Source organism: Alligator sinensis, unplaced genomic scaffold, assembly GCF_000455745.1.
Source record: "Alligator sinensis unplaced genomic scaffold, ASM45574v1 scaffold1192_2, whole genome shotgun sequence".
Classification (NCBI taxonomy): Eukaryota; Metazoa; Chordata; order Crocodylia; family Alligatoridae; genus Alligator; species Alligator sinensis.
This window is the reverse complement of record NW_005842312.1, coordinates 936,521-951,071: the sequence shown is the minus strand read 5'-3', so window position 1 is coordinate 951,071 and position 14,551 is coordinate 936,521. Positions and strand designations below refer to the sequence as shown.

Here is a 14,551-nt window from a genome sequence, read left to right as displayed (position 1 = left end):
AGTACAGAGTTACATTTTTCTTTCCCAAAAGACTACAATGATACAGCCATAGAGCTGGATACTGAACTGTGCATGCCAATAAAAAAGAACTTAATGTTAATCAAGTTACATTAACACACACACACACACACACACACACACACACACACACACACTTGCTCTACAGATGCTAATAAAGGTAATTCAGTTGCATCTACCAGATTCCCACTGAGTGCTCTGCCTGACGATCCATTTGCTTGCAGGACTGGGAAATGTAAATTGGAAACAAACATGGCTTTAACTGTGTTATAATGGTAATGGCAATCTATACCAATTCATTACTTCAGTGATGGCATTAAGCTTGCTAAGCATCCTCTGTTTAGTGCACATTTCATACAATTGGGCAAAGCATAAACCATCAGGATACTTCTTAATAGAATTACCAATGCAACAGAAACAGTTTGCTTCTCTCAGCGTAGAGGATGAAATGAATAATAAACCATTTGAAGTTAGAGACAGCTGGTGAATATATATCTCATAGTTTCCTGTCTCTCAAATTCCACAAGAAGATTAGCAAATTTATATCTAAATAAAGCAGGTTTCTTTTTAACATCCTTTCCTAGTAATGAATGAGCTTTGGAATAGACACATCTACAAAGCATTTGGGAATAATATGTGTGCAACAACAGAAAGCTCTCTCACCACTTTAGCAATATAAAACTCTGCTGTAGAGATCTGTTATCAAACGTCCCATCATCCTTAAACATTGCTGAGATAAAATGTCACTTCACTAGATACATACAAGATTCAATTATATGGAAACCAGACTGGAAAACTTTCACAGTCAAAACTAGAACTGAAATCCATTCAGTAAGGCCTCATATCCCACAGAATAACTACAGACAGGTTGGCAAGTGGTTTAACATAAAGGGACAGAGAGAAGAACAGGCAATGGAAAAGAGTGCTATGGGAGGAAATATAACCACTATGGTGTGTATCTTATCACAGAAGTTCAAAGCTAAAGCAAGGTTCAGAATGACAGATATTGCAGGGTGATAACCAGATGGGACAGTTTAGTTTGGGGAAATTTTCTGTATACAACTTATTGATTCTCTCTCATACTGGGGAACCATGCATCTGTGTCAGGCTACAAACATCAGTTTGAATGGAGGCTTATTGGTCTCCTTTAACTTTTGCCTCCATGTTGTGATAAAACGTGCAAAGGGGTGACATGCCAGATTCTTGCACCTAGTCCAGGGTGAACAATAGTGTTATTAAACTCTGATAATCTTCTAAATCAAATGGAACAGCCTCGGACAAAGACTACAGCCTGGGTCAAACGCATTTTTCTAGTCTGACTAGAGGAGCGAGGATTATGAAGTAACAGATTAGCTGGTGAAGGCCTGATCACCTGACAAGACTCATCCAAGGAGCACTTGACCAAGCGGGCAGGAAGTAATAAAAGGAAGAGTCTTACCAATCATGCATGAGAGAGAGAGAGACCAGAGGCAGATCAGATGTTTGACCACAGGAGTGAGAGCTCTTGACCATGGAGCATAAGTCCCAAATTGATGAGATGAGTGGGGGAAGGGATACCTTAGAGGATCAGGACATAGCATTGACACATGGAGATGCATGTAGGTGATCATTATGCCTACATCTGTGCATTTCTTCTGCTGAATAAAGTAAAGAGATATTGGCTTTTGGAGTCCTTACAAAGTATGTGGATCTGTTTGCTTCAACTAAGAGACATGAACAATAAAATAAAGTAGACAAGAGTACTGCCCTGGGAAAGGGCATGCTTAAGCTATTGTGGAGTCTGGTGGTGGCTGTGGTTAGCATTGGCTCTAGGGGACTAAATGCATATGGGCAGAGTCCCATTTTCATAAAGGGGTAACTGATAGTGGGCCTGGTCCAGGCAGCGTGCTAGAGAAGTCAAAGAAATAATGCTGCAGTCCATCCAAAGGAAAGCTTATCAGCACAGGGGCCAATGTTGTGGGATCCAAGATACAGCAGCCTGGAAGCATCCGGGTGGGAGAGCTCTACCAAGGCAGTGATCTCCCCTGCCTTGGAGATCTTTAAGAGGAGACTCAACAAACACTTGGCTGGGGTCATCTGACCCCAGCGCTCTTTCCTGCCCAGGGCAGGGGGTTGGACTTGATGATTTAGAGGTCCCTTCTGATCCTTGAAAAAAAAAAAATTATGAAATTCTAAGGCTGCCTCTCACGATCAGTGATGTGAAAAACTTGTTAGAAGAAACAATATAATCATCAAGTCCTTTTCATTCACAATTCCTATTTGAACAATTTGTTCAGGGACCCAGACATTGTGGTGTCCTTATGCCATCCTTCAGATTCTCCATTAGTCTTATTCCAATCCCTTAACCTGTTGCTGCTATAAGATTCATTTGTCCTGAAGGCTAGGATGTTTGACCTCCTTTACAGTCAAACATCAGAGCTGCTCTAGAAGTCAAAAAGGCAAACAGCACTAAAGAATGATACAGCTGAACAACCCACAAAAACTTTAGATCCATATGGGCCCAAGGACTAAAGGCTGCTCTCTGAACTAGGTCATTCCAGTAGACTGGGCAACCTGTGCTGTGAATCCCAGTTTGCGATAGGGTAGTAAACTCCTAACTCAGAGATTTCTTAAAATCAGTCATCAAGTTAATACCTGCGATTACAGGTACTAAACTTAATTCTATGCAACTATGGCACATTAATGAACGTGTAGACATGCCCAGAGTCCCAGCAAATACGTACCAATTTGCCCTTGGCTATTGGGAAAACTGGAATATTTTAGTCTATGCATAAACAACTCATTCCTAAAGCCTAACTTTAAACAAACAAAAAAAAGAAAATACTGTAAGTAGCCTATTTCTATGGTGGATACACTACACACACATGCATTCAGTAAGTATAAAACCTTTATACTGGAACTTATTTTTATATACTGCAACAATTTTTATCAAAGACCATCAGCTTTGCACAACACTGTTTTGGAACAATATGTTGCCAAATGTACAAATCTTCAGTTTCATATGACAACCTTAAAGAACGTACTGTACTTTGAGCCACTTGTGTCCACACCAGTTGACCTAACCAGTATAGCGTTTGTCTATTTTGTTTTAAAAAAATATTAATTTTACCTACACATTACCAGAAAAACCAAAAACAGCATTTCAAAACCAGATATACGATTTCACAAAACAATTAAAAAAAAAAATTCCTACCCAACTTCCTATACCTTGGTTTATACCAGGAAAACGTGCAATTTCCATTGCATACAAAGGACCACAGCCTCAGCTGGTATCTTGAGCTAAAGCATTTTGTATCAGCTGAGGATCTAGCCCAAGGAGTTTCATCGTTGGCAGCAAACCACAATTTACTACACCAATGAGAAGCAGTGAATGTTTATAAAATAAATATGAAACAGGCAAAGTAACTTGATAACTTCCTACTGGTGACTTCAGGCTGAATACTCTATGAGCAACGGTGTAGTATTTACAATGCTTTTGCAAGTTATTAAAAGATGTAAAAAAAATCTGCTAAAGAAAAATTCTGCCAGTGTCTTTATATTTTGCATACGGATAATCCTAGGAATCTTTCATCTCTAGATGCACTCCAACATAGCAGTGGAAAGAAATTTAAATATAAGCCAATACAGTATAAATACACATCACTGCATCTAGCTTTCAATGGCCATTTTGTTTAAAGCATCACTAGAACCTTTTGTGCGGCTCAGCAGAATAAAAACATTTTTTGTCCTCAGGCTGGTGAGCAGCAGTTGCCATGGCGGCAGGTTAATAACAGCCCAATGATTTGCCCCGAGCTGCCTGTGATCCTGGCTACAGATTTAAACACTTTCTGAAAGAAGCCAATTAAAACAAGGACTGAGATTATTCTCTAGGGAATGAATGCTATCACACACACACACACACACACTGAATATTTTTTGCTAAGGGACAAAAATGAGAGAGAGAAAGAACAGGAACCAACTATTTTTTTTTAGTCTCTTGGAAACTTAGGGTCACAGGAAATTGGTAGAGGATGAACATATACATTTAAAAAAACCCACCAGTGATACTGATTGTTTATATATTTACCCTTTTTGATATGAATTAAGTAATATCCCAAAAGCATTCATACTGCATGCACATGGCGGGTTAACCATTATACCTCCATTAGAGCCAAATACTAGCTTGACTTGAACTTGTTTGCTACTGTAATTCTGGATTTAAATTAACTGTATATTTAATGGAAGGGGTTTTTGTTCTTAAAAATCACAACTGTCTGCCCATAACTCATCCAGCTGATATAGGACTGGGTGAGATTACAAATCCCAGAACAGGGAGCAGAATAGGGGTGACCTAGCCTCCTATACGTGCACACAAAATGGTATGGTACACAGCAAACTCTTCTCATTTTAAGGGCCTTTTCCTTGAGGCTGGTTCTGCTATGCTCAGATTTGGAGGTTTTGAGGAGTAGGAGAGATGTACATAAACTGTACAAACTGTCCATCAGACAAAGTAAAAGTGATGTGGGCAGGATAATGTTTGCTGTTCTGCTAGCCAACATCTCACCTTATCAGGGATCCTAGTTTTCTCTGATAAAAAAAATCCCTCATTTCAGGATTTAAAAAAGTAACTCAAAATCCACATTTTTCCATGGTTAAAAAGAAACAGAAAAAAGTGGATTTTGGGTAATTTTTTTAAATCCAGGAATTGGGGATTTTTTTTTTTTTTTTAAATCACAGAAAACCATGATCCCTGCTTATCATCTACAGTTCAATTTTCCTTCCAGATTAAAGCACAGTTTTAGCACAATTTGGATATAAAAAGCTGTTTCTAGAGAACACTGAAGTGTCAAGAAGGAAACCAAGCCCAGGGAGTTGAGACCAACCTGAAACAGGGAAAAGAAAGCATCTGAGTTTCAGGGAAACTAGACTGCAGACTCCCCTTGTCATTTTTTCCTAATTTTGTTGCTTCCCACATCACACTCTTCATATAAACTTTACATTGGTCATGAAAAAGGAACATTAGACCAGGGGCAGGCAACCCCCAGTACGGGTTTCAGAGCATGGCATGCAAAGGCATTTTGCTTGGCACACGTACCTCAGGGTGGATGGGAGGGAAGTGGCCAGGGTTGCACTGCCACAACAAGGATCAGGAACCTCGTAGCTCCCCTGCCGTCCGCACCTGACACGCCAACATCTTACAAGTAGAGGCTGCAGGTGTTTTTGCCACGCTACCCAAAAATGTTGCCAACCCCCGGATTAGACGCACTTTTCTCTCTCTCTCTCACTGCTGCTTTTAGGGCTGTTTTATTCATTTTTAAATCACCCTGGCACACAACATGTCAATCCCAAGCTCAGGAAGTTTCTGCCACATGGGCTGCTCTTTCACAGGCAAGAGAACCACTTTTTCAGCAAAATAAGCTAAGCAGAAAAGGCATCAGGTCACACTTTAAACCTAGTCACCAAACATCCAAGAATGGTCCTGATAAATGCATGCAAGTCCCTTATTTTTGTGTGAACTGGAAGACTCGGACCCTTTTCATTTGCTTATTTCCTTCAGTATCTAGGGATTTTCTAATATGCCTGTTATGTGAAGATGCAAAGTGCTGTGGGTGTCAGCCTCTATATATTTTTTGCAAGAAAATGAAATCTGTTGGTGAAAATAAGTGCCACCACTTTTCACTATATAGTACATGACCAAAAATTGCTGCTCTTGATGGCGTTATGCACTCCATGATTTAAAGTATATGAGACAAAAATGGGGGAGCAGATGGTGGGAGGGGGGAAAAAAAGGGTTTTTACATACTGGTAATGAGACAAAATAGAATTTGTTCAACTCCTCTCCCACCTGGGCTCCAGCACACTCCTGCATTTGATAAATATCCTTGGCAGAGGGTACGTTGGATCATTGTTCAAAGCAGCAGCCAAAGGACTGTGATAATGGGGATTGTGAGGAAAACTGCTAACCACAACAAAGATAGGTTTCACCCTGAATTAAACATTTCTCCTCTTATCTTTCCCCATTTAGGGCACAAAATCTTAGAGTTCTTTTTCAAAATTATTTGCAGGTCACTGTTCAAGTCAATGATTCACTTTAAAGCTCAAGTTGAAACTAAAACCTAAGCTAAAACAATTGCTCTTAAATTACAATACATATACTACAATATTGAGGGCAACAATTACCAGTAACCAGGAGGGATGCGCAAAGTGGGCTGTATTCGATTCAGATTCAGTCCAATTCAGGGGACAGCGATTTGATTTGCTGATTCGGATCACTATCCCGATTTAATCTGGTCAAATCTGAATCTGAAGATTCGGTTCCGACTCAGAGAATCAGCGATTCAGCTACAGACACAGTTCCATACGTTTTTTCTACATACCTCAAGGTACCAGGCGCGGCTCGTGAACTCTGAGATGGTGGGGCGGATGAACTGTCCCACAGGAGTGCATGGGGAACCTCCACACACCCTCCAGCTCAGCAATTGGTGCCCCCCAAACCCAGGAGGCACCAGTCACCGAGCTGGGGGGTGGGGTCCCCCGCGCACTCTGCTGCAGACCTGGAAGTGCTTCTGGTACATTTCTGGGTCCACTGCTGAGTGTGTTGGGGACCCCCCCACGCTCCCATGGGATGCTCCACCATCTCAGCGTTCAAGGGCTGCCTGGTATCTTGAGGTATGTAGAATTAACATATAAAGCTGTGTCTATGTCTGAATCGCCAGATCTCTCCAGATCGAATTGGAGGCTTCTCGATTAATGGGTCTCCTAATTCAATTAGGAGTTGGAGATTTGGCCACCAAATCAGGCCGAATCTCCTCTGAATTGAATCAGCAACCAAAGCTTCGCATAGCCCTAGTAACCAGGCTAATTTAGGGTCTTGTTACACCTTACGCTTTTAGCCATGCAAATGCTGTTAGTGCTAGCTTGAAGTCACACCCTTAGTCTAGGGATCTTCTCTGACTGTCCCTCACCTGGACAGCTGACTTCCCACTAGAGGCTTGGTGAGCAGGGGCAGGACTAGGAGCTGTACCCGTGAGTTGCCAATAAAAGGCTGGTGAGCTAGGACAGGCTTCTACTCTTTCTCTACTGGTGGGAGGTTCTGGGATCCTGGAGGACTTCAACTTGGGCACACATCTGTGGGGAGTGGCCACACCTTAATGGAACAGGAGCTGGCTGGTGCAGATCAGAGTGGCGTAACTGCAGTGGCATAACTGAGCCACATAACGAGTGCTTAAAGCCACGTAAGGTGTTAATGTGCATACAATCCAGGGGTTAAGGGCTCCAAGAACTGCCCCAAATTACCATGTAACAAGGCCCTTAGTGAATTAAAAGGGGCTACTAAATGCTTAAAGAATTCACATCCAAAAGTCTTTGCAGGATTAGGAGCTACTACTGTACTGACAAAATTGGCTCAGGCCCCTTTTCTGTTTTGAAAGAGCACTGGCTGCATGTTCTGTAAATGTGCCCAGCTGCTTAGGTATTTTAAGGACTGCCTTGCCAAACACTGTAATGACTATTTCCCTTTACGCATATGCTTATAAAAGCTACTTTTTCTGTCTTGCCAGGTGCTGCTTTCCAAGTTACACTATACTGATTTAAAAAAAGATTGAAACAAATACCAATTCATGTTAAGGACAAATTGCTTTGGAGATCCAGAAGAGATTCATTTGCATCATTTCCCAGAAGGAAAAGGAGTTGCAATCAATACTCCCCTGGCATACAATGTTCCCTGCAGACTCTGCTTGTAGATCAGTGGTCAGCAACCTTTTTTAGGCTGTGGAGCCAGAACAACCCAGGTCAGATCAGAAGTAGGCAGGCACACACTAGGGGCTGGTCACCACTGCTTCTGTCTGCACTGGCATGGAGAAAGTGACTGCTCCTGAAGACTTGGGTGACAAGAGTGCTACAGAGGCCCCACTTTTATGGGCTCTAGGTTGCCAACCCCCATCATAGGACATAAGAATTACTGTACTGATTCAGGCTTGGAATCCAGCTTCCAGTTTCCAACAAGGGCTTAATGCTTCAGATGAAAAGGGCAAGAATACTGCCCAAGGCAGACACAGAGCTACTTGCCTTCCACATTAGATCACTTCCAAATTGTTTAGAGAATGGCTTCAGCCCAGAAGCACCAGAGTTAATAATACCGCTTCTGAAATTTATCACCATTAAACTGCTCTGAATCTTTCAATCTTGCTAAATCCTTATTCCAAATGAAGTCCTGTGACAATGAGCTCTACAGTCTAATTACACAACATGTAATCACGTAACAACATTCATCTTGAAATGTTATCGAATATTTCCATATACCTATGTAATGATGGGGAGAAGAAGAGTTCTTGGCTACTCTTTTCTGTCTGGGATATAGTAGAGAGGATCTAGGAGCTCTCAGTGGTAGCTACTACTAAGTCAAGGTATCAGAATCTAACTAGATGCTAAATATAATAAAAAGCTGTGGTTTTCTAGCCCATTTAGTCTGTAAAAGCACTATGGATACCTACACAAATAAGCAGTTCATATATAGTACAGAAAAAAAGTACACCCTGATGGTCATATCAAAATTTAAGAATTTCTCTAAAATGTACGAGAAAAAAAAATCCATAGGAAGCTGGGTTTTCTACATATCTTTAAAAACAGAATGACGACCCCTCTTGCTATAGCAACTAGGCTTGAGAGTCATTCATTTCACTGAGCTAGTCAAGTCTAAAAAGTGTAAAATAGATTTGACCAGGGCAAGATTTTCCTTTTCCTCTAAGAGGAAGCATTAAAATGAAGAAAATAATAGAGACTAGTGAGCAATCTGTCATCAGTTTTAATTTTAAAGATCCAATTTCTGATCTAAAAAAGTAAAGATCCTCTCTTGCAGAAATTACTAGGCAAAACTGTGGCTTATATTGCACTGGAGGTCAGACCAAACTATAGCAATGATCTGTTTCCCAACCTTAAAAGAAACATACATTCATAGAAAAAATAATTCTTGAGGTGCTCTGAAGATACCTCGTTTTAAAGCTGGATAACCTCTAAAATATGAAATACCAATTATAAGTTTATCACAGGCCTCAAATGTAGGGTACTAAGGATACCTAAAAGTAAGCATTCAATTAGAGTGTGAAGAACATTGCCACCATGCGAGGCACTAGAGCAAAAGCAGTTCTCTTATCCCAGCTCTGTCAGCCTGACGTGAAGGTCAGAATGTCATTTCTTGTCAAAACACAATCGACAGGAATTCATTTCAGCCTATGACAACCAATGGAAAAGCAAGGGACTCTTGAACCAAGTTGAAACATAAGAAAAGTGTATTCAAACAGAATTTGCTTTGAACAAAAATCACAAGTGGGATCTCAAGGCTGGATATTCTCTGCCTATTTCTCCATCAACATAAAATTTGGAAGGGGAGTTGGGGGGGGAAATCCTTATATATTATTGAATCACTGCCATAATTTAAAAAGGGTTTCTTGTGCTAAAGCAGTCAAAGAAATTGATATAGTTTTGTAATAATTCCTTTTGAACACAATTTATTTACCAGGATTCTTATGCAACGTTTGCAGGCAGAGATGCTACTCTATATGCAGAATTAAATCTGGGGAAAAGAAAAAAAAAAAAAGCATTCCACTGGTAAGATTTGTCAATGGCCTTGACTGAAACTATAACTTCCACTCCCAATAGGGTGAAGACAGACAAAAACAAATTATAGCAATTTAAAAGAAGGGAGGAAACTTGCTGTAGAACAGCTGAATCTACTGTGCCGGTTTCATCTGTCTATTCTAACTTCTACTTACTAGCAGATAAACTGCAATTTACCACCTGCTTTACTTGGAATATATTGTTGTGATTTAGCTTCATTTACCATTTAATAGAAGACAGATGAAACAATAACAGAAACTGATGCATGCTCATAAGGGCAATTTCCTCCCCCACTTAAAGCAGGAGAGTTGTTTTGTTTGTCCACAGTGTCAGTCAGTGTTTCACATGAGGTCAGGCAAGGAAGTGCACACACAAAAATAAATAATCAACAGTTGTAATTATTTTATTGTTGAGAATATTTCTCCTTTTTCTCTTTGTTTTGGCCCCTCACCACCACCACCACCTACTCCTTCCAATATACTTCGCTTACCTACCTTTTGGAGATACTGCAACAGAGTTCAAAATGCAAGAAATCACCCACAGCTTCAGAACATGCTGGCATAGTTGAACCAAAAGATACAGAGGGGACTAGGAGCCATATTTACAAAGTTATTTAGGTGCCTAAGAATGCAGACATACACAGTGGGATACACAAAAGCCTCTAATTGAGCTAGGCACCTCACTCTCATTGATGGCTTCAGCATCTTGGTAAATCTCACCCTTAGTATATTCTTCTCTGCAAATCATCTGCTTTTTCAATTCCCCTCCCCCCAAAAAATAACCTTTAAATTTTTTCTTTTTAAATTAAAAAAAAATTTTTCAAAAAAAAAAAAAATCAAGAATTGTGTTTTAATCAAAGTTGAGAGTCTTGCCTGGAAAAACTGAGTTCTGAATCTTAGATCCACCAGTCTGGAATTAGTAACTCACCTCAAAGTTCATCAGCTTGTAACATCCAATGGAAGAAAGGCTTTTGCCATATTGGACCTCATCCACAACTACTGACTGATCGCGGAGTTTATTCTCCCTTAGCTACAAGGAAGCAAGCAAGAACAAAACCTCTTTCTCGGTAAGAAAAAATCAAAAAAAGGGGAGAATTTTCAGACCAATGGCTCCAAGATTCAAAGCCAAATTCTCCATCTCACTACTAATCTGGATCTACACAGAAATACCTTAAATATAGAATACGGGAAGAAGGAATGTGAACTGCCACCATGACGACCCTTTGGCCAACAATAGCATCAAAAGGTGAAGGGGTGAACAGATTTCTAGGGAGATGTTTTGCAAAATTTTCCTCTGCTCTTGAGCAAGCATACATCCTTATGAAACTGGGTTAAGTTCTGATGGGCTAGTGAATCTTTTCATGCTCTTATGCCTCCATTAGAAGTATGTTTACAAACCAAATAATATTTTGGGAAAGAAAAATATAGGATTGGAAACATTACCATTAAGCAAAATCGATATCAAATTTACCTATAAGAATTTCTACATGTGAATATGGGCACCTATCTCAGAATCCCAAAGAAAGATAGCCAATAAAGTAATGTGTAAATTATTTATTTCTACTATTTCTTGATCTCGTGAAGGAAGCAAAACACCAAACTGGAAGCAAAAATTTGTTATCCTGATATTTCCTAACACTGGCACCGAGGTAAAGAAGGGATGTCCACAGCGGGAAGTCCCCCTAGGAAGGAAGTTTCACATCAGTAAATTTGGAAACATTCTAATAGATTCTTCAATGCAGTCCATAACAAGGGACTTTTTGTTCTGATTAAATGGAAACTTTTTCTGCTGTCTGAAGGGAAGTAGCAGCCCAAAATTTTAATTTGGCTAAATAATGAGCAAAGACATAGTTATCCTTGCAGAAGATACATTCCGTGTACTTGGGCTGCTGCCTGAAGAACTTCACATTTCTTTACCCCAGCTATGAGAAACTTTTTAACACATTAAATTGGCATAACCTCAGTTAACCAGATGCTGAACGCCCAGAACCTCTCGGTACCCCCAACTCTTCCTTTAACATCCACATGATGGCCATAGTATTCTCAAGTTCAAACCTATGTCTCTAAGCTTCTTAGTTCAACCAGCATCCATAGGCAGCCTACCAGTCCCGCAGTTACCCACGCCCAGAAGGATGGTATTAGTACTCATTACTGCTCTTTTTCTCTATGGAGATTTCTAATGACAGCTACCAATCTGCAGGGATCCTGTCTCTGTATCTACCACTCAAGTAGTTGAGATAAATTTGCCAGGCATCTGGCACTTCCTTTAAAAAGTGTAAAGAACAATAGGTTGGTGGACAAGCATCAGAAAATATTGCCAAGTTAAACAAATGATGTTATTCATCATTTGATCTAAAGAAACATCCAAATAATTTGCCACCAAGTCCAGCATACAAAACTTATTTACAACTGGATACTACTCTTGTTAAAAAAAAAAAAAAAAAAAAAGCAGAAAGTTCTCCATAACTGTCTTGTAGCGTGTTGTGGATTACCTATCATTGCTGATCAGGGGGTGGTAAGGTCTAGGAACAACTACCTTGAGCCACTCCAGATCTAGCATGAGACAGCATTTGCCCACTGTCCAATATAAATAAAGCCTCTTAAAATTTAACTATTGATATTCCAATAGAATATATTAACTGGCATCCACACCTTTTCCCCAAAAAACAGCTGCTGGAAACTTCAGTTCACATTATATGCAAGAAATATGGTAAGAACAGTTTCTGCTACTTCTGGGCAAAAGTGAAAACAAAATCTCTATGGACTCACAGGGAACAAAACAATAAGCAGATCTGGGTCCCTAACTGCTGCTATTTAGTTACTTACAGGGAAAGATCTTTTTTTTTCCCTTCACTCTGCCTTTCAAAAACAATGTGCATCATATATTATTTTAATTGGTGTGGTATGTAAAAAAGTATGGTAATTTAAAAATACAGAAAATTGTTATCTTGCTCACAGCTGGAAGATTGTTGTAAAGAATGCTGGCTTGCCTTTGGAGCGGTCAACTTTCCACAAAAAAAAAATATTTTTCCTAACCCCTGGCTAGTCCAGCCTAAGTCTTTCAGGGTCTGAGAATCTCCTCAAGACACGGGACTGCAACTCAGAGGCTCCAGTGACAGAACAGTTCTAGTGTTCAGTGACAGAACAGCTATACAAATTAATCGAATATCTGGGTCCTAGTGGAAGTGACAGTCTGAAAAAGTACAGAGTATTTTCAGTCTGTTGTTACATTTAGAGAATCATGTTAAGGCCTACCAATGGGATACCAAAATAGTCCATCCTAGCTGAAAAGAACAAAGTTGGGTGAATGCTTACCAAAGAAGAAGTCTATTTCAGCAATATTTTTAATATGTTATTTGACAATTTAAAATGTGTGCATGTGTAATCACTTGGTTTTTGTCCACAGACTAAACCTATGATAGAAACAGGATTTTAAGAGATCTGAAGTACCAGAGCCTCCTGGATAGAAGGGAAATGTAAGGGGATAAGTAGAAATATCACTGAATGTTACTTTATCATAACCTTCAACTTTCTGATCTGAAGTCAGACATCTTTCAGGCAATCAAGGCATCAAGGAGATTTTAACAGATCAGCTCCACTCATTGACCATTACCACTAGGTAGAATGACCATATTTTACAGCAGATATAGCCTTTGGTTTCCAGTGTCCTCACAGGCCACGATTTTCTGAAATGATTGGTGATTTAGCATGTTTCCATTTCTGGGTGTCCAAACTTAAATGCTTCAAAGCTATTCACTCACACAAATTGGGGGGGGGGGGGGGGGGGGGCATGGAAAATCACCTTCCCTTCCCCCTGTCCCCTTGCACACAGTTTAACTGTCTCAGTTTGGGTACTCAAAATCAAGAATCACCAATCACTTCCACCAACGAAGACTCGCTAATAACTTTCACAATATTTTTTCTGTAGCCTCTCCCTTAAAATATGACATGCGTGCACACACACACACACACACACACACACACACACACAGCCTATCATCAGGTGGAACCATATCTGGGAAAGCAGTTGGTAAGTATAACACAAGGGTGTCAAATATAGGGCTGATGGGCGAGATCCAGCCCAGGGAGCCCTATTATCCGGTTTGCCCATGATTCTTGGGCTGGATCTATAAACAGTTTGTGTGAAGTGCATGGGACGAATCAGGTACGTGCCAAGTCCAGCGCATGCAGTGCATATAGTGCATGGGGCCAAAACATGCTGCATGTGGTTCATGGGGCCAATGTGTGTTGCATGCAGCAGGCAGGGACAGTCCAGGGCACACACCGAATGCAGCACTTGTATCCAGCACACAGGGCCTGTCTAGCTGATGGTCTATGCATGCAATCCTTTGATCACTGGTTTCTGATTTGTGGAGCTGCCTCCAAAGAAACTACCATTCAAACCAATCTGCGGACAGTTTCAAAACAATTTTGGGCAGCACATCATAACAAATGCATCTAACATAGAAAGCTGCTGTATTTCAAAACACCAACAGGTTAAAATTGAGAGAGAGAGAGAGAGAGAGACTCCTAAATGACTAAGAGTGACAGAAAAAAAAAAAACATTTTTTTAAATGATGTTATAGCTACTGCAAAGCATTAGGCTTGGGCTACTCTATTTGAACTCTCCGTTCAGACTTCACCCCAGCCCTTTATTTACCTTGGTTCCCCAAAGGGCTAATATTGCCTCTCAATGCTGGCACATGATGGTACTGGTGTGGCCTTGAACTCTTGTACATCCAGTGGTACCTGCCAATTTCCATTTCTGGTCTGGTGATCACTGCCAATTTTAGGTGGTAAAAAGTCAGTGTCTCCAGCAAAAAAAAAAAAAAGGGTTGTTCAGTACACTTATTCATTTAATATTAAAATTACTTGGAGAGGCCAAAAAGGTAACCTGATATTTCATAACTGAAGTATAAAACTCATCTGCATCAAATAAG

At 40.2% G+C, this 14,551-nt stretch overlaps 1 protein-coding gene across 6 annotated transcripts in view; it reads right to left on the bottom strand.

The window, feature by feature from the left end:
* GPM6B (glycoprotein M6B) overlaps positions 1-14,551 on the bottom strand; it is a 66,093-nt gene that overhangs the window by 22,887 nt on the left and 28,655 nt on the right. For 2 of the 6 annotated variants that reach the window (XM_025209854.1, XM_025209853.1), the window contains exon 2: positions 14,272-14,391. The exons of 3 other annotated variants lie outside the window; for them this stretch is intronic. In XM_025209854.1, the coding sequence (XP_025065639.1) occupies positions 14,272-14,391 (120 nt within the window). Of the gene's footprint in view, positions 1-14,271; positions 14,423-14,551 lie in introns of all 6 variants that reach the window. One more of the 6 variants, XM_025209851.1, reaches the window with a different exon arrangement.